This window comes from Papio anubis, chromosome 7 (genome assembly GCF_008728515.1).
Source record: "Papio anubis isolate 15944 chromosome 7, Panubis1.0, whole genome shotgun sequence".
NCBI lineage: Eukaryota > Metazoa > Chordata > Mammalia > Primates > Cercopithecidae > Papio > Papio anubis.
The window spans coordinates 41,783,023-41,803,620 of NC_044982.1; the positions used below are offsets into that span (position 1 = coordinate 41,783,023).

Here is a 20,598-nt window from a genome sequence, read left to right on the forward strand (position 1 = left end):
GCCTCAGGAACTGCCAAGATTCTACCCTTGAGGCAGAACTGGCTGAGCTCCTCTTTTTGTTATTGTTGAATCAGATATTTAATAATTTAAAAAGCCAGCCCTTTCACGGCTGAGGCTCAGTTGAGCACACAGCCTGCTTCTACCGCGCGGACACCGCTCCTGGCTAGGCCACTCCAGGTGCGTCCTGGCTGTGATCTCCCCCACCCAGCCATGTACCCTCCCCAGGGATCCTCCACAACCTCCAGGCCCAGCCTCACTGCCAAGTCACCTCCTGCCCTGAATCTTCAAACCTAAGTGCCCAGAAGCCAATTGCCACCAAACTGTTCATAAATCCAGAGAGGGCTCACTCCTCTCTTCTCACCTTCAATTCTATCTTACTTGTTTTTCTTCTTTTCTACTACTTTTCTTTTTTTTCTCCCTCTCTCCTCCCCTATCCTTTTCCCTTTATTTTGTGCCATCCCAGTCTTCTGTCCTGTCTCTAGCATCTTGTCCGAGCTTCCCCAGGTAATGCTCATGCCTCACTTGGACAGACCACCAGCATTATTTGTACAGAGGCATTAAGAAGTACCCCACCTGATCTGGTACAGCATGGGCCAGGGGCTTGGCTTGGGCTGATGCTGATTTAGGGTGGGGATGTCATGTCACCTTCCCAGGGGTGAGAAAGACAGCATAATGCCACGGACAGCCCTCAGCCCAAACCTTCACTATGCTTACCCCCACATGAATCACACATGCTACATATCCTCTTCCCTTGCTCATCATTTTCCTCCCCCTACCAGAAACTCCTTGAGGGCAGGAAATTTGTTTTACCTCTGTGCGTCCTCAGGCCTAGCACAGTGCTGCCACATAATAGGAACAGAATCAATGTTTGTACAGACAGCCACAATACAGCTATGGAGTACTGATGGTGTGCCAGGTTCCAGACACTGGAGACAGACAGGTGACCAAGACAGATTTCCCTGGGCTCAGGGAGCATCCAGGAGAGAGAAGGAAATGTAAATGCAGGGAGCAGGGCACAGGAGGGGAGACGCAACCCAAGTGCCATTTACACCGGCTCTTAAAGGATGAATTAGTGTTAAGTGAAGGAGGTGGGGCGGAGTGGAGGGGCTCAGAGAGAGCATTCTAGGCAGAGGGAATGTTTGATGGGTGGATGGGTAATCCTGGCATTGAAATCTGAATTCAGTGGCACAACAGTACAGAGTAGTCTGACTGATACAGGGAAACAGATGCTGAATTAGGAGTGTCCTGATACTGTGCATAGAATATGATGGCAGTGGGAGTGATCTCCTTACTGCCTCTGTTCTGGTGGCTTGTGGACCGGTATTGCTACATCTTGATGGCAAATGCTCCCAGGAAGGGAGTGGAATGAATACATCGACCTCCTCTGGCAAGCATGGGGCTTAAGGTAAAACCCCTTGGCCCCATGTCACAAGGACCCTGCCAACCTCAGGCACCTCACCAAGGTTCTTCTCTCCGCCTAGATGAGCGGGAAGTTGTTCAGAAAAAGACCTTCACAAAATGGGTGAACTCGCACCTGGCTCGAGTGTCCTGCCGCATCACTGATCTCTACAAGGACCTGCGGGATGGGCGCATGCTCATCAAGCTACTGGAGGTGCTCTCTGGAGAGATGCTGGTAAAGTCCCTTCCGTGGGCCCCGGGGCTGCTGCCATCGGCCCCTCTTCAGCAAAGACATGGTTTGAGGGCATCTCAAGTTCTCATGGCCTTCCCAGTTTCCTCTCTGCTCCTTTGGGAGGCTCTAATACTTAGAATGGGAAGCATCCATGTGGCTGACTGGGTTCTCTGAATTCTTCCCAGAACTTCTTGCCTCCTCTGACCACTCCCACCCCTTCATGCTTCTCCCAGAAGCCATGCAGAGCTCCTGACTTTCACACTGGGCTCTGGGCATCTGTAGCTGGCCTGTGATGGCCTGGCCCTCAGTCTGCCCATTGGGCTAAGATGCGTCTCTCTTGGAACCAAGAGGAAAGTGTGGAAGCCATTTTGCTGTGTGTTTTACCACCCTTGCAAGTGGGAATTTATTAGAGGCTGTCTCAGTTGTAAGCCGCCAGCAATACTGTTGACCCCAAAGGAGAAGTAGGTGAAGGTTTATGTTTTGCTCAGCACAGAGTAAGCTTTGTGTCCTTGGGCCTGTCAGGCAGGACCCTCTTTTCCTCCATTTCCCCCATGTGTAAAATGAGGGCAACGATACCTGTACCTGATGAAGTTATTCTGAGATCCTCAGAGTCTGAATGAAAAGGCTTGAATGAAATGCCTTTTCAACTCTGTGCTGAAGTTCTGCCTCTCAACCTGCATTGAAATTCCACTAGAGAGAGTTACCATGGGGAACCCATCAGATGATGCAGTTATCATCAGGGGAGAGGTGAAGGTTGATTGGCAAGGATGAACCCATTATCAATCACCAACCTAAAAGTCACTCTTAACACTGACTGGCAGTAAACAGTTCTTAGAACTGTGCCTGGCACATAGTAAGTGATCAGTTAACCATATGTTATGCTATCTTATGCAAATGCCATTTATCGCCCACTCAGAGGGCTTTGTTCAGCCCTGGAAGGGCACTGATGCAGCCTGGTTGCCGATCTCTGGGTGCTTGTTGGAGGGAATCTCTGAGCTTTGCTGAAAGGAAAGCACTGAATAGTGTCAATGAATGACCACGGGACTTGGAGTTTGGCCAAGAGGGTGGAGGGTAGGTGCTTATGACAGGAGCTGGTCCAGGCTGCGGCCTCTGGGATGACTGTGCAGTTCCTCCATGCCCACGGGGGCCACTGCTGTCCCCCAGCCAAAGCCCACCAAGGGGAAGATGCGCATCCACTGCCTGGAGAACGTGGACAAGGCTCTCCAGTTCCTCAAGGAGCAGCGTGTGCACCTGGAGAACATGGGCTCCCATGACGTTGTAGACGGCAACCACCGCCTGGTCCTGGGCCTCATCTGGACCATCATCCTCCGCTTCCAGGTAGGTTCCTGGGGGGCAGAGGAAGTCGAGGGAGCCCTCAAGGCTGCACAGGGCCTGGGAATCTTCTAAAATGGTGAACAAAGTGGGGATGTTAGCGCACATTCGGGGAGTCTGTAAATCTGCCATGTGGGACAGTGCTTGTATCACCCCAAATCGTTGAAGCTAAGGGGGAGCTGCTCACTCAGTAGTATAGTCTTTTCAGGGAGAAGATAGAAATTAATTGGTAGCTGGGTTGATATCTGGCTGGAAGATTAGCTTTTTAGCCTCCTCCCCCTACATATGTAACTTCTTGTTTTTTGAAATAATTAGATTCAGAAATTGCAAAAATTGTATAGAGGATCCATGTGTATATTTTCCAGTTAGAAACTTTTCTCTTCTCACCCTGAAATTCAAAGTCCAGATAATTTGTAAGGAAATTTAGAAAGGGGAAAGGGAGGAAAACAGGGGGACAGAAAGAACCTTGCCCGAGGAGGTGAGGGCAGGAGAAAGAAGACAGCATACAACTCGCGGACTAAAGACCTCAACCAAGTGGTCCTGGATGTCCGATCTCACTCTCCATGGATGCGTAAAATTGAACAACAATAGCAGCAGAGTTGGGGAGAATGGAAAGGCAAGAGGAGCTGCTAATGAAAGTGCAGTACTCACCAGCATTCATGTTGTTCCACAGCCTCAAGGGGCATTGCACGTCCAGAGGAGGAATTGGGGCATCTCGTCACTGATTCTCCACATTCTATTAGTTATCCAATTACAGCTGTCTCATCCCTGCGCCATTTTGGCTGACGGAGGCAGGGAAACAGGCTGCTGGGGCCCAGGGCCTCAGGGTGTGGTGTTGCTGTGGGGCTGGCAGCTACAGCAGAGGGATGAGGGAGGGAGCCTCCCAGGGACAGCAGGAAGGCACAGATCCAGATGCGAATTCTCGTCAAATCTCTCTTGTTCTCCTACCTTCAGATTCAGGACATTGTTGTCCCAACTCAGGAAGGTCGTGAAACAGCCAAGGATGCGTTGCTGTTGTGGTGTCAGATGAAGACGGCAGGGTATGCCCTGGGAACCAGCTGTCAGCACGTTCCCCACCAGCCCCTTGCTCCCCACAAGCACTGCCATCCCCAGAGGGACACTAGATATCATCATCCAGAACTACAGCCGCCTGCCTGTAATGGATGCGAAGTCTGTGCTGAGCTGATTCTTTGAGGCCGGGAATACAGGATTCTTTTCCAAAGCTGCCTGCAGGCAGACTGGGGGGTCTGTGTGGTGTTCACATCTGATGGGGGAGCCTCTGTGTGTGGCTTAGCTGCTGCCCCCACTTGGTGACCTGGCTCAAGAAAGGACAGTTCCATTTCTTTCCTAGTATATTGGCCCTCAGTTTGTACACTTGTTTGGGACTACAAAAAATCTAATTCTTAGCTCTTACTGTTTCTCTTGGATGCAGCTACCCTCATGTCAATGTCACCAACTTTACCTCCAGCTGGAAGGATGGCTTGGCCTTTAATGCCCTGATACATAAGCACCGGTAAGAGGGAGGGGACAGCCATGGGGACTGACTGAGACAGCCTCCCTGGGAATATTTGGACACATTGCACTTAACATGGAGTCACAGAAATGTGACCTCCGCTGTTCCTTCTCCTCTCCCCTTCAGCACTCCACAGCACCCCCACTTTCCTTAAATCGCAGCGTGTCTGCCACCCACTTCCCCCATGTGCCAAGGCTCACACCTGCCCCCTCTCCTCTGCTCCCGTCTCTTCCTTTCACTCCTCTTGCCCGACCAACTCCCTGCCTCTGCACAGTGTCTGCTTCATGCTAGGGCTGCCCTGCTGGTGGGGATGCTGTGGCCACTCCCTTTTCACAGTCCAGCTTTGTCCCCAGGCCCGACCTGATCGACTTTGATAAGCTGAAGGACTCCAATGCCCGGCACAACCTGGAGCACGCATTTGATGTGGCTGAGCGCCAGCTGGGCATCATCCCGCTCCTCGACCCCGAAGGTGAGCCACACCCACCCCTGCCAGCCTTTGCTGCAGCAATGAGGGATGCACTCGCTGTGCTAGAGGAGCTCAGCCACAGGACTTCTGTAGGCCGGCCCAGGTGCTGGGCAAGCTGTGGGCACAGGGAGGGGCAGTGGCCGGGCCAGGCTCTGCTCTGGGCCTGCTTCTCTGCTCCATGCTGGTTCCCATGCCTGCCTGGTCTGTTTGGAGATGGACTTTCTATCTTTCTTCTTTTCTTCTTTTGTAATTTGTGGTTCTAAAATGGATTTCATCACATTCTTCCATTCTTGCTCTGTTGGTTGTCACCTTGTGCCTGTAGCTGAACTTCAAGCTGGAGGAATGGGGGATAAATCCTCTAAGCCTGACTTTCCTGGCTTCCAGTTTGGTCCTGAGAGTACACCCTTTTCCCTAACAGATGTCTTTACGGAAAACCCTGATGAGAAATCCATCATCACCTATGTGGTGGCGTTTTACCACTACTTCTCCAAGATGAAGGTGCTGGCAGTGGAGGGCAAGCGTGTCGGCAAGGTACAAGCTGTTTTGGAACCAAGGTGTCACCCTTCCCCTGTCTGCCAGATCCACAAAGAGTGGCCCCCTTTCCAACCTAAGAAAGGGTGAAGAGTACAGCTCCCCTACCCCCTAACTTCCTCTAAAGCTGCCCTTGGCAGCATTGATGGCTCCTGAGCTGAATTCCAAAGCAGGTTGATGGTCTGTCCTGAAAGATACCACAGGCGGCTGCTCTGTGCCTGGCGTCCACCTGGTCCACCTGAGATGCATATCTCATGAACATCCCTACAGGAACCCTCCAGGCTTTTATGTGGTTTGTTTATTGTGATCGCCGACCTCTTAGGCACCCACAGTATACCAGAAACTCACCCATCGGTAGAGACCCTCATGCCAGATTCCTCTCCTCTGCTAGATAGATCCTTAGCTCCTAAAGGATAGGTACCATTTCTCATTCATCTCTGTGCCTCGTGTTTAGTAAAGACAATGGCTGGCAGCCCTTGACTCCTCATGAACATTTAAAAATAAACAAAACCCTGGCCCCCAAGTGGCTGGCATCCTGGCACAGCAAGCTTACCAATCTTCTCTCGCACTGGGGAGGGGAGCTGCTCCCAATCCCTAACAGGCCAGCTCGCTGCCGATTGGCAAGAGGAGGGCTTCACCCACTTCCCGTCCACTCCTGCTGCCCTACCAACAGTCTTGGGCTCAGGGAACAAACCCAGCCTAGAGCACTCCGGGGCTTAGGAGGTGGGAGCCCCATTTCAGGGCACCTTGATGGTGGTCCTCATTGGTATCCTCAATGGTGGCATTGCCCTTCTGATGAGAATAAGTGAGAAGGTGATTCCTTAGGTTATCGACCATGCCATTGAGACTGAGAAGATGATTGAAAAGTACAGTGGGCTAGCCTCGGACCTGCTCACCTGGATCGAGCAGACCATCACTGTTCTGAACAGCCGCAAGTTTGCCAACTCACTGACAGGCGTCCAGCAGCAGCTGCAGGCCTTCAGCACCTACCGCACTGTGGAGAAGCCACCCAAGTAAGGGCCTTGGAACACGGGAGGGTGGTCCTCAGTGGCTGGGAAACTGACCACCAAAAGGTAGAGCCAGGTCCTGGGCCTTATGAAGTACATCTACGAGGCACATGCTCAAGATTAGAGAGCTGCACATGTATCACCTGCCTCGTGCCCCTCTTCACCACTCTCCTCCCAAGCCACCAGCTTAGAGGAAACCAGCATTGATGAGAAACCTCGATTCACGACCAAAGACAGTGGTTCCTCCCAGATCCCTGAGGAGGAACAGGAAGGAAATCATAGGCTTCTGAGTCTCTTTGAATAATCCAGGCTGAAAAGCTCCTCTCTGGTCTGCCACTGAGCTGTGGGCTTGTTTTCTGATGAGATGACCTCTGTGCTCTCAGCCCCTGAGCTCTCTGCATGGGGTCTTATGGATCATCAAGTTCATCCTTCTTTTCCTCTCCCATCTGTCACTGCTCAGCAACAGAGCACTTAGCCTGCTTCTCAGGAACTCTGCCCTACCCTAGTGCGTGCAGAGCGTGTGTGCAACCATGCACACACATGCATACCTGCGTACACACAACCATCCATACACACAACTGTGCACTCATGAACATGCATGCACACACAACCATACACACACAACCGTGCATTCATACACATTCACATAACTATACATGCATTTGTGCGTGCACACACAACTATGCACCCATGCACATACATATGCACACACAACCACATGTGCAAACGCACATACATATGTACAACCACGCATGTGCACACGCACACACACACAAACATGCACACATACACACAGGGCGTTCCAGCTTATCTGCCATTAGCTTGTCCAGCTCCTTTGAAACAGGCTTCTAGCTCATTGGTGGTACCTTCTGCTCTGCTATTCCCCCCTACCCTCCACACTGTCCATTCGTGACTCTGAAATGGGGAAAGGTGAAATGCTGACTCTAGGATATACTATAAACAAGTATCTGGTTTCTGGTCTGACACCAACCCATTTCTGAAGCCCTAAATCCAATACAGTTAGCATCCCCTATGAGTCTACCAGTCACTGCACACAGGGGTGTTATCTCTTGGCTGTGTAGACAGTGCTTCATGGCCACAGTTCTCTTAAGTGCCTGTGAGCACTGAGATCCATTAGACTGGGCTCAGGGTGGGGACATTGCATATAGCTGATCCTTGACTGCCAGGTCAAGGATGCAGAAATGGGGGGACACTTGGGTACATGCAGAAATGTGGAAGTACCTGATACCTGCAGCCTGTACCCCACATGCTAGACAGCAATCCTGCTGCCAATTCTTGTCTCCTACACCTACAATCCTCTCAGAGCCCAGCCTTTCCTGCCTTCTGGGAAGCATCTGGCCTGTAGGACTTGCCAGGAGATCTGGCTCATTAGGACCTGGGTGAAAGCTGTTTTCAGTGTAGTATGCTCTCCCACGGAAAATGCTGCTTCTGGGGTTTTATTGACTCACTCAATAAGAAACTGACCAGAGAGCTAATAAGAAGCCCTCATCACTTGCAGAACAAAGAAGGTTTTTTTGTTTTTTTTTGGTTTTTTGTATTGATCAGTAAAACTTGATATTTACAGGAATTACCAGAATACCTCAGCTTCCCATGTAGAAGCAAATGATAAATGCTATGGTGGCCATTGTGTTTCCTTTGGTTTATATTGTAAAGACCCAAACCCCTATTAGATCTTAGTTGGTGAGAAGGATAGATGTTTTAATAGGTAAGCAGACCTATAGATTCTCTTTAGTTTTTCTGTGTTTTTAAGGGAAATATGCTTTGCTATCTAAGCTTCAAGATGCCACAGTTCCGTATTGACTTCAGCAAAAAAAATTGGCCATGAGATATGAGATTAATACCAGTCTTCCTACCTCTGTTTTCTTGACAGGTTTCAAGAGAAGGGGAATCTAGAAGTTCTACTTTTTACCATCCAGTCCCGGATGAGAGCCAACAATCAGAAAGTGTACACACCCCACGATGGGAAACTAGTGTCTGACATCAACAGGGTACCACAGCATTTTCCATTATGCATTGATGGTGGATTGATTGAATTCCTGATAAGGACACAGTGAATGGTCATTGGACCAGATTAAACCAAGCCACTTTCTTTGGTGTTATTAATCCACATGTTGACTATTTGGGGGAGTTATCTGAACCTGGTTCTGAGGGGTCAGACTCTACTCTTCCACCCTCCTTTAATCCCCCTGTTCAGATGCTCTGAGTCCCTGAGTCCTTTTTTTTTTTTGGCAGACAGGGTCTCACTCTTCCACCCAGGTGGCAGTGCAGTGGCACAATCACAGCTCACTGCAGCCTCACCCTCCCGGGCTCAAGTGAAGCTCCCACCTCAGCCTCAGTAGGTGGGACTACAGGCGTGCACCACCACACCCAGCTAAATTTTGTATTTTGTATAGAGACAGAGTCTGGCAATGTTGCCTAGGCTGGTTTTGAACTGGGCTCAAACAATCCTTCCATCTTGGCCTCCCAAAGTGCTGAGATTACACATGTGAGCCACCACACCCAGCCTCCTAGTCCATTTTTTTTGGAGTCAGTTTTATAGCCTGTCCTCTGTAGAACCTTGAGTTTGTCTTTGAAGATGGAATATTAACTACTTATAACCAAAGGAAAATGCCTATGACATTTCAGAGGTTTGGAGGCTTACCACCACCTGGCAGTTCATATTGAACGGAGGTAGCCATTAGTCAATAAGAACTTACTGAGCATAGCCAGGCACGGTGGCTTAAGCCTGTAATCCTAACACTTTTGGAAGCCGAGGCAGGCGGATCACGAGGTCAGGAGCTCGAGACCATCCTGGCTAACATGGTGAAACCCCGTCTCTACTAAAAATACAAAAAATTTAGCCGGGCATGGTGGCGGGCACCTGTAGTCCCATCTACTCGGGAGGCTGAGGCAGGAGAATGGTGTGAACCCGGGAGGCGGAGCTTGTGGAGAGCTGAGATTGTGCCACTGCACTCCAGCCTGGGCAACAGAGTGAGACTCTGTCTCAAAAAAAAAAAAAAAAAAAAAAAAAAGAACTTACTGAGCATTCAGAGAAGTGAAAAACATTATTTTGGGCCAAGAGTCTGAGGCAGGTTTAGGGGAAGAGGGAAGTGAGACTCATGAGCAGTGCCCTCTGAATCTTTCATGCGTCCAGACATGAAAGCCAAAAGGCTTTTAGTGATCTTTAATCTGTTACCACATCACCCAAGAGCATCAGGTTGTACCTCAATTCCAGAAATCACTCAGTGTTGGGTTAAAGAGGTGGAGCCCCCAAACTGAGGCATTTCTCCTGTACCCCAAGAATTCTCATTCCACCCTTTGTGCAGGCCTGGGAAAGCCTGGAGGAAGCTGAGTATCGGCGGGAGCTGGCCTTGAGAAATGAGCTCATTCGGCAGGAGAAGCTAGAGCAACTGGCCCGGCGCTTTGACCGGAAGGCTGCAATGAGAGAGACCTGGCTCAATGAAAACCAGCGCCTCGTGGCCCAGGTAATGAGGGACATGCTTTGGGTGACAGGAGAGGGGACATTCTTCAGAGCCCCCAGCTTTTGGCCGGGCTGGAGTCCAAGCTGGCTTCTCACAGCCTCTCCTTGTGCCTTGCATCCCAGCTCCCCCATGATCTGGTGGATCAAGATTTGCATCTGGGGAGGAGCTCTCCAGGATTTATTAAATCTCATTTTTAGGAAAGAGCCTTGGAGTCTAGAACTGGCTGCTGAAGTTGTCTTTTGTGGGCTTGTAGTGTCAACTACAGCTGGGATTTGAGTTGATGTTAAATCGTGGTTCTTGGGGGATATGGTAAAATCACAGATTGCACCTTGTCTGTGTCGGGCATGCCTTTTGGACTCTGGCCTCTGGTGCTGTGACATAATTCTAGCTAAGAATGGACCCCAGGGCTGATTCTTCATCAGAGCACCTGTTCCCTCTCACTTAAAACTTGGAATCAAATTAGATTCTTTCCAAAAAGGGGCAACGAGTATTCTGAGAGCACTGGAGAGTGTATGCGCACCCCAGAGAGCGTGTGAATAAATCATCTGTTTGCTGGTGCATGGTTTCTGAGTGAGAAGCAGCCCCTTCCTGCCCCAAATCCAACAAGTCCACTCAAGGCAGGGTGGGGAGTGCCAGCAGGCCACCAAGGGGCTCCATTAGTAACACACAGGCTGCATCTCCCACACGGGTGGCACAGGCAGTAAAATCACGAACTTGTCGCCGGGCGCGGTGGCTCACGCCTGTAATCCCAGCACTTTGGGAGGCAGAGGCGGGCGGATCACCTGAGGTCGGGAGTTCGAGACCAGCCTGACCAACATGGAGAACCCCCGTCTCTACTAAAAATACAAAATTGGCCGGGTGTGGTGGCACATGCCTATAATCCCAGCTATTAAGGAGGCTGAGGCAGGAGAATTGCTCGAACCTGGGAGGTGGAGGTTGCGGTGAGCTGTGATCGTGCCATTGCACTCCAGCCTGGGCAAACAAGAGTGAAACTCCATCTAAAAAAAAAAAACAACAAACCATGAACTTCTCTTAGAGGCTCTTGTAAGACATTACTTTTTGGAATTTGGGTCTGATAAGACAGCTGCGAAAGGAAGGCGAAGTTCTTGGGAATGTGCTTTCCCATCTAGCACTGGTTCTGAAGGGACCCGCCCTTTCCCTGCATTTGGGGATGAGCCCCAGGGTGTCTCACTGAGCTGCCTGTTTTTCTCCCGTGGGGCAGGATAACTTCGGGTATGACTTGGCAGCTGTGGAGGCTGCCAAGAAGAAGCACGAGGCCATCGAGACTGACACGGCTGCCTACGAGGAGCGGGTGAGAGCCCTGGAGGACCTGGCTCAGGAGCTGGAGAAGGAGAACTACCATGACCAGAAGCGCATCACGGCCCGCAAGGACAATATCCTGCGCCTGTGGAGCTACCTGCAGGAGCTGCTGCGGTCCCGGCGCCAGAGGCTTGAGACCACCCTGGCACTGCAGAAGCTCTTCCAGGACATGCTGCACAGCATTGACTGGATGGATGAGATCAAGGTGGGCCCTGGGGGCCACCTCCTGCCATGCCCTGCAGCACTCACGTTGGGTCTCAGGGGCCCTGCAGTTAGCATAGGCTTCCTTAGACACCTCCCAGCCAGTCATATATCTGGGTCAAAATAGAGAAACTGAGGCAGCAGTGTCTAGCTGCACTTGCCTCTGTGCCTCTTGGTCCACTCTGCTCCAGCAGGTGATACCAGCCCAGGTCCATGGTACCCTGGTGATTGAGAAATCTTGGGTTTGTGGCAGCACTGGTGCCAACCTGCAGGGCCTTGAAGAGACATACATTAATCAGGAACCTGGAGAATCAGGCTCTTAGTAATTACAATTTGACTCTGGTTAGAATCCAGACCTCCCAGCGTAAGGGCAACCTCTCCTCTCTCTCTGCCGTAGTGAGTCTCAACTGAGGACACACATCAGACTGCCTCTGGAGCTTTGTGAAAATACACATGGCCAGGCCCCAACCCTGAGATCGATGCAGTAGATGAGTGTGGGCCTTGAGCATCTGTAAGATGTTCCATGGATGATGCTGATGGGCACCTCCAGTAGACACTCCCCCTCTGGAGCTTCTTCCATCATCAGCAGCAGCCCTTTTCTGGCTGCATTAGGCTCACCCTTGCTCAGACACCAGGGACATGCCCTTTGCAGGGGTCTCTTCTCCTAATGTGTAGGTCTCTTCGTTTCTCCTCATTTCCTTTCTGCTGTTCTCTTTGCCAGGCTCACCTCTTGTCTGCCGAGTTTGGGAAGCACTTGTTGGAGGTTGAAGACCTGCTACAGAAGCACAAGTTGATGGAAGCTGACATTGCCATCCAAGGGGACAAAGTGAAGGCCATCACTGCAGCCACCCTGAAGTTCACTGAGGGGAAAGGTGAGACCAAGTCTGTCTCCCCTGTTAAGGCTTCTGATGCCAGAGCCTCATCCTCTGGCCTAACACCCCAACTTGGATAAATCTCCTGGAACCAACTTTAAAGTTCTGTTTCTTTCATCAAATAATGGTCCAAGAAAGAAGCTTGAGGGACAGTCAAACTCTCTAGAGAGCCGACCACTGCTTCCATAACCTATAATCACCAAGGAGCCATCATCTGTCCTTCATTCTCCTTGCTAGTTCAAGTCATGGCTGAGACAATTTAGGTTTCCAGATTCTTGTTTTAAATAAGAGACCTCACTGCCTCTTTCAAGAATGACCTTGAAAATTTTTTTAAATTAATTTAAAAAATAATTTTATGTTGTACATTTCTATTAAGAACTAACCCCACTTTTTATCTTCCTTAACCCTGAAGTTCAGTGGGAAATAATTATAAAGAATCTGTCTGCCCTCTGAGCAACTGGGACCCCGCTGCACCCAACCCCAAAGCCCCAGTGTCATGGCAGCTTCAGGTTTGTGTAGTTCCAACCTGACAGCTTATCTGAAGCGTGCCCATAAATGAAGCCCATTCCCCACTTTGTCCTCCTTCCCCCTATTTCTTCCAGGGTACCAGCCTTGTGACCCCCAGGTCATCCAGGACCGCATCAGCCACCTGGAGCAGTGCTTTGAGGAGCTGAGCAACATGGCAGCTGGGCGGAAGGCCCAACTGGAGCAGTCTAAACGACTCTGGAAGTTCTTCTGGGAGATGAATGAGGCCGAGAGCTGGATCAAGGAGAAGGAGCAGATCTATTCTTCCCTGGACTGTGGCAAAGACCTGACCAGTGTGCTCATCCTACAGCGCAAGCACAAGGCTTTTGAGGACGAGCTCCGTGGGCTAGATGCCCACCTGGAGCAGATCTTCCAGGAGGCTCATGACATGGTTGCGCGCAAGCAGTTTGGGCACCCGCAGATCGAGGCCCGCATCAAGGAGGTGTCGGCTCAGTGGGACCAGCTGAAGGAGCTGGCTGCCTTCCGCAAGAAGAACCTCCAGGATGCTGAGAACTTTTTCCAGTTCCAGGGCGATGCGGATGACCTGAAGGTTTGGCTGCAAGACGCCCACCGGCTGCTCTCTGGTGAAGATGTAGGGCAGGACGAAGGGGCCACGCGGGCCCTGGGGAAAAAGCACAAGGACTTCCTGGAGGAGCTGGAGGAGAGCCGTGGGGTGATGGAGCACCTGGAGCAGCAGGCCCAGGGATTCCCCGAAGAGTTTCGGGATTCCCCAGACGTGACCCATCGGCTGCAGGCCCTGCGGGAGCTCTACCAACAGGTGGTGGCCCAGGCAGACCTGCGTCAACAGAGGCTGCAGGAAGCCCTGGACCTGTACACGGTGTTTGGGGAGACAGATGCCTGCGAGCTGTGGATGGGCGAGAAGGAGAAGTGGCTGGCCGAGATGGAAATGCCAGACACCCTGGAGGACCTGGAGGTGGTGCAGCACAGGTCAGAGTTAACTCATCTTTTCCTCACCTCCCTGCACCCAGGTCTGGGCACCATCTCCCACCTAGTTTGGTAATAGTCTCTGGATCAGCAAAGGTCTCTTTGAGAGGCCCTGGGATGCCCTTTGTTGCAAAGTCCAGGCATTGGGAGTCACAAGTTCTATTCTGGCTCTGTGGTCTGGAGTACTTCACCCACTGGGGCCTTGCGTTCCTCAAACAAAGGGAATTTCTCTAGTCCAGTTATTCAGTTACTTTTCAGCGATAGCAGTCTTTGCTCAGATGAATTGTGTATGGAACCCCTAGGTCACACAGAGGAAAAATGGAGCTACTCTGGAGAAGGAGGTTGAGAGGCCAGGACTCTGCCAGCTCTAGCCTTTCGTGGCAGTCCCTAAGCCAGGGGACTCTGAGGGGCCACAGAGAGAGTTTGCAAACCCCCTGTCTGCAAGGCCACTTTCACCCCTGGTATTCTGATTTCATCAGTACCCCAGATGGTGAGGCACGCCGCAGTCTGTGAGGCATCTCCACAGCCGAAGCACAGAATTCAGGGAGTCAGGAGGAGGAGAGGCCACTCTCTGGAGCAGTGCCAAGGTGGTGCTGCACTGATGCTGGAGAATCCTGGGCTCTTACCCTTGAAGGATCGGCCTTCAGAACCACAAATTCCCCCCAACCACCACCCCAGCAGCTTTTCCTTATCTTACCCAGGAATGGAGCACCTGACTGGAAAGGGTAGCTTTCGGATCAAGATGTCAAGGCATTGGACTCAGAGTCCAAAAGCAACAGCCAGAATAGTGGAGGCCTGGAAGGTGGCCCTTGTGACAATTGACATCCCCCACACAAATATACAGTAACCTCTCTTCAGCCCTCCCTCCCCTTCATATGTCTCTGTTGAGCCAGAAGCCTGTGTAGGAAGTAACTGACTCTCTCAAGGCCTGTTCCAGGCAATGCTAACTCACAAAATCAAACCTACGAACCAGAAAGGAGGGCCAGCATATCTGTCTTCTTCCTCCTGCCTCACCTGAACAAACGGTTTAGGCAGTGGAAGGAGAAAGCAAGAGCTACATGTTCTGGAGACTGGGGGTGCCACTGGCAAGGAAGTGTCTGCTGCTGCCTCACTCATCCTCATTTCCCTCTGCCCCTATCAGGTTCGACATCCTGGACCAGGAGATGAAGACTTTGATGACTCAGATTGATGGTGTGAACCTCGCTGCCAACAGCTTGGTAGAGAGTGGCCACCCACGCAGTGGGGAGGTGAAGCAGTACCAGGACCATCTAAACACCAGGTGGGGTGTGGGTAGGGCATGGGGCGGGGGGCATTGTCTCTCGACATCTGACACACTTCTGGGGGCCAGGCCCAAAATTTAGGCCACCTACTATGCACCAACACTTCTGTACCCTCATCATTCCTGTTTTTTTGTTTTTGTTTGTTTGTTTGTTTTTGAGACAGAGCCTCACTCTTTTACCCAGGCTGGAGTGCAGTGGTGTGATCTCAGCTCACTGCAACTTCCACTTCCCAGGTTCAAGCTATTCGTGTGCCTCAGCCTCCCAAGCAGCTGGGATTACAGGCGCGCAGTACCATTCCTGGCTAGTTTTTGTATTTTTAGTAGAGACGGGGTTTCACCACATTGGCCAGGCTGCTCTCATTCCTGGCCTCAAGCGATCTGCCCACCTGGGCCTCCCAAAGTGCTGGGATTACAGGCATGAGCCACCGCCCCCCCACCAACATTCCTGTCTGTCTCAGCCATGGTTCCTTCCCAGTAGTACTGGAGTTGTAGCAGCAAGGAGGAATGATCGAGGTGTGAACAGCCCAGGGAGGGAGAGAAACGAGTCCTGGGAGGCTCGAATGCTGTGCCTGGGGAGGGCAGGTGTGTGTATGTGTGATGGAGGGCACGTCCCAAGTGTGCCCAAACTCAGAATCAGGCCATATGCTTCTCATGCTATATTTCCCCGGACATTCTTGGGCAGAGAAAATTGCTTTCTGAGAGCTCTTAAGTACTGTCCATAAAAAAATGCTCCAGCCTGTGCCAAATGCAGTATTGATAATGAGGCTGGCTTGAATGAAGAGGAGAATTAGCAGGGAGCCTTAAGTAAGCTTTGTGGCCAGAACAAAAAACAGGCCCCGAGGAGCCTTTAGAGAGGGGGTGCTTTCAGTGTGGGGTGAAATTGCCCACGAGTTCCTAGAGGATCTTTGAGGACACAGCAAACGCCTGCATTCCCTGTCTTTACCCTGGGCCCTGCACATGCAATGCCACGTGTTCACCACCTCCCCACTACCCTGGCCCCTTCCCCACACTTGTGCCCCACAGTAGAGCCTTGCTGTGCCTGAGGCAATCTGGGAGGTGGGCCTGGAGAAGACTCCATTGTAAAGAAAGGGATCAGCACAGTGGAGACTTCACTGGGGGGTTAAGGGGAGGCAGCGATGACCAGAATTCTTTAGAGCCACTAGAATGGGATGATTGTCTTAGCAGCCCAAGCTGGAGAGTGTGGTTCAGGAGATTCCTTTGTCAATCTGATGTTTTACAAAGGAAGAGAATACCTCTTCCCTCTTCTTTTGCCTTGTAGGTCATGAGTTTGTGTGTGCTGGTGGGCAGGAGGTGGTAGAGATTATTGCAATTGCTGCATAATTGAGGAAAGTAGGGCAGGTCTAAACCAGAGAAACTTCCTGAGAGGAAGAACTCATCAGCTCAACAATGAACTATAGTCTGAGAATGTTGATCTTTACAGACCCCTAAAACAGGCCCCATCCCCAAGTGATAAATATCCAGGTACCTGCCATCCTTAAGTGAGAAAAAAACCTGAGGCATGAAATTAAATTAAATTTGAGAGTTGAAAGGGACCTGAGAAGTCACCCAGTCTAGCCAGCGATGGGGAACTCACTCCCTCACCCTGCAGCCTGTCTCATTTTTGGGCAACTCTTTTTGGTTAAAAAATTTGCTCTTCCATTGAGTGGAAATCTGCCTCCTTGAAATGTGTACCTATTGATTCTGGCTCTGCCCTTGAGAGAGATCAGACTTACCCTGGTTCCTCTTCCGTGTATAGCTCTTCAGTTATTTTTCAGAACAATGCCCATTCTACACCTCCACCCCCAGAGTCGTCTTGTGCCTCTGCAGTGCTTTTCCTCAGGGTGCATTCTCCCTACCTCTACATTATTCCAAATCCTGTCTCTGCCTGGGCCCGTCCAAGTCACTTGCTTTCCAGTTTTCCAGATGAAAAGCCATCTTTTCCTCCTTTGTACTGGTTTTGAGCTTCACATCCTATCTTATATTCTAATTATTTTTGTCCCCAAGGACTTTCCTACTAGACTATGTAAGCAAATGAAGACCTGTGTCTATTTACATTGCCCAAGGGCTTTGCACACCAAACACATTTTTGAGGTTCCTCCTGTTTGGAATATTACTTTCCTAGCTGTGCCCTTGGCTTACTCTTTTTATTCAGGTCTCAGCTCAAATGTCAGCTGATTGGTGTGACCCCCACTGACCACCCCGTTGAAAGCAGCACATCCTTCCTCTCGCTGACCCCTTTGGCCTCTATATTGTTACCTTCTTTTATTTTTTCTTTGCACTTATCACCACTTGATGGATTATAGACTTGTTTATGTCTCTAACTACTTGAATGAAAGCAAGGACTTTGCATTATTCTTTATTAATTAATTAATTAATTTTTTATAGAGACAGAATCTCACTCCATTGCCCAGGCTGGAGTGCAGTGGTGCAATTTTGGCTCACTGCAGCCTCAGCCTCCCAGGCTCAAGTGATTCTCCCACCTCAGTCTCCTGAGTAACTAGTGCTACAGATGCACACTACTATACCCAGCTAATTTTTTGTTTTTTTGTAGAGATGAGGTCTCACTATATTGCCTAGGCTGGTCCTGAACTCCTGGGCTCAAGTGATCATCCAGCCTCAGCTTCCCAAATTGCTGTGATTGACAGGTGTGAGCCACTGCACCCAGCCTGCATAGTTCTTTCCATATCCCTAGTACCTAGATCAGTGTATGCCGCAAGGCACCTGAGAGTTGCTTGATAAATGCTTAGTACATGAGTGAACTGGGAAAAAACTAAAATTTTTCTGCCAAGCTTCTGTGTGAGTCATTCAAACACTTGATGAATGTGTGATCATCTTTTGCCATCTGCATATTCCAGTTGAAGAAAAACCTGGCCCAGGACCAAACCTGAACTCTCGATGTCGCCTGACCAGTGCTAACTAGAGTGGCTCTATCAACTTCCTGCATCTCAAAGACAGTGCAGTGGCAGGGGCAAGTGTAGATTTCGGAAGCACACTAGACCCAAACTCCAGTGCATCTTTGTGTGGCCTCCACCCAATGGCTACAGCGGGGCCGCTCCAGGAAAGGCCTGGAAAATCACTATGGCGCCTCTTGCCCGGGCACACAGCCAGACCCTCTCCCAGGAACACTTCCCTGTCGATTCCAGGGGTTTCAAACAAACGTGGAGAAAACCCCTTGATTTCCCAGCCTCAGAGCACCATCTGTGTGCCAGACAGGCACAGAATTCCCAGAGCACGGGGTCTTCATGGTCTAGGATGGGAGCCAAGAAATCTGCAGGCTGTCTGTCCTCCCTCGTATCCCTGGTCTCTCCCAGCCTGTCTCTTACATCTCTCTGCAGACCTTTCAAATCACACTGGCTGCTGTTGTCACACCTTGGGAATGCACAACAGCGCCCTCTGCCTAGTCCATTTGCTAGTCCCTCGGCTTCCATCCCCGGAGGCAGGGGACAAAGATGAATGAGAGACTTGGTCCCATCCTTTAATTGGTCACTCCAGTGGAGGCACTGGGGGTGTGTTCACTGACTGGGGCTTTGTGTCCAGTGATGGGTTGTGTGGAGGTCACGTGAGCGACTGTCACCCCGTTGCTCCTTCCAGCTCCCTTAGTCCTCCTCTCTGCCTGGTAGGTGCTGTGTACATGAAACTTTATGCTATGTTATTTGTGAGCTTGTCTGAATATTTCTCTAAATCATATACCCCACAGGGCAAGGCCTAATTATGTCTGTATTCTCCCAGAGGCCAACAAAATGCCTTATACCCCTCTGGGTGTTCAAGAAAGATGGGTTCAATTAGAGAATGAGCATTCAGCCTGCGTATTACTGTGATGCAGAATGAGTGAACCTAGGCCCAAGGGTAGTGTCCCTAGTGGTCTGGCCCGGCTGATGGGCAGCTCTTTGAAAGAGGTTTATTGTGTACTGCAGACTGACCCCAGGCCCCCAGGCATCCACCAGACCTTAGCACATTTCCATGTTTCATAGCAACACTGTGCTCGAAGGTTAAAATTATGTTAGTCTTTTAAATTATCATCACAGCTTATTCCTCCTCATTCTCTTCTTCCCTCTCCTCTTATTCATCTTCTTTTTCACCAGGGCATCTTTTCTCTTAGATCCAAGGTGATCTTTATCAGGCCCTAGGAGACTTTGCATGTGGCCTTGGGCGTTTACATGGTTCCTCTAGGGCAGCTGGCGACCCTATGTCCTGAAGCATTCTTGAAGTTAATGTGAGCCTTTTAATTACTTTGATATTTCATAAACTCTGGGGAAATTGTATATTTGCCTGAAATCCAACTACATGCATAGCCTTTGCTTTCATGTTCCTTTACTTATGGTTGGAATCACATCACTAATTGCCCCCTGCTGATCAAAAGATCTGATTGACAGTGATATATGTCTTGAGTTAAAATTGGATAAGTGAATTTTGCTCACCCACGCTTTGTTAGGTAGATTTTGTTTTTCTTTTTATCATACAAAGTCTGTGCGGGGAGATTGCGAGAAATGTGGGAAGGGGTCAGGGTCTCCTATGGGAAGAGTTAAGGGAGAAGGTGTCTCTCTCCTCTGGGCTGTGTCCCCATCCGGCAGGTGGCAGGCATTCCAGACCCTGGTGTCAAAGCGGCGGGAGGCTGTGGACTCAGCCCTCCGAGTGCACAACTACTGCGTGGATTGTGAGGAGACCAGCAAGTGGATCACGGACAAGACAAAGGTAGTGGAGTCCACAAAAGACCTGGGGCGGGACCTGGCAGGTGTCATCGCCATCCAGCGGAAGTTGTCAGGGCTGGAGCGTGACGTGGCCGCCATCCAGGCCCGTGTGGATGCCCTGGAGCGTGAGTCCCAGCAGCTGATGGACTCGCACCCTGAGCAGAAGGAGGACATTGGTCAGCGGCAAAAACACTTGGAGGAGCTGTGGCAGGGCCTGCAGCAAGCCCTGCGGGGCCAGGAGGACTTGCTGGGGGAAGTCAGCCAGCTGCAGGCCTTCCTGCAGGATCTGGATGACTTCCAGGCCTGGCTCTCCATCACCCAGAAGGTTGTGGCCTCCGAGGACATGCCCGAATCCCTCCCAGAGGCCGAGCAGCTCCTGCAGCAGCATGCAGGTATCAAGGATGAGATTGATGGGCACCAAGACAGCTACCAGCGTGTTAAGGAGTCTGGGGAGAAAGTGATCCAAGGCCAGACGGACCCAGAGTATCTGCTTCTGGGCCAGCGGCTGGAAGGCCTGGATACTGGCTGGGATGCCCTGGGCAGGATGTGGGAGAGCCGCAGCCACACCCTCGCTCAGTGCCTTGGCTTCCAGGAGTTCCAGAAAGATGCCAAGCAGGCCGAAGCCATCCTCAGCAACCAGGTAGAGAGGCATTCAGGGCTGGGACAGGCGGGTCTCTCAGGGCAGTAGCTCTTGTGGTGAGTCTACAAATGTGCTGAAAGGCTCAGGGACCACATGACTCTTGTCTTGTACTCTGTATTCACTCATGGGGGAAATCTTTGTTTCTCATTAGTTGCCTTTTCCAGCCC

General features: G+C 50.8%; 1 protein-coding gene across 2 annotated transcripts in view; it reads left to right on the forward strand.

Moving 5' to 3' along the window:
* The window catches only part of SPTB (spectrin beta, erythrocytic), a 136,352-nt gene that overhangs the window by 76,006 nt on the left and 39,748 nt on the right, over positions 1–20,598 (forward strand). For both annotated transcript variants that reach the window (XM_009211736.4, XM_003901929.5), the window contains exons 3-16: positions 1,482–1,633; positions 2,795–2,968; positions 3,917–4,002; positions 4,395–4,475; positions 4,829–4,944; positions 5,360–5,472; positions 6,298–6,485; positions 8,371–8,488; positions 9,806–9,964; positions 11,184–11,486; positions 12,204–12,354; positions 12,957–13,827; positions 14,966–15,103; positions 19,675–20,431. In XM_009211736.4, coding sequence (XP_009210000.2) covers positions 1,482–1,633; positions 2,795–2,968; positions 3,917–4,002; positions 4,395–4,475; positions 4,829–4,944; positions 5,360–5,472; positions 6,298–6,485; positions 8,371–8,488; positions 9,806–9,964; positions 11,184–11,486; positions 12,204–12,354; positions 12,957–13,827; positions 14,966–15,103; positions 19,675–20,431 — 3,407 coding nt within the window. The remainder of the gene's footprint in view (positions 1–1,481; positions 1,634–2,794; positions 2,969–3,916; positions 4,003–4,394; positions 4,476–4,828; positions 4,945–5,359; positions 5,473–6,297; positions 6,486–8,370; positions 8,489–9,805; positions 9,965–11,183; positions 11,487–12,203; positions 12,355–12,956; positions 13,828–14,965; positions 15,104–19,674; positions 20,432–20,598) is intronic.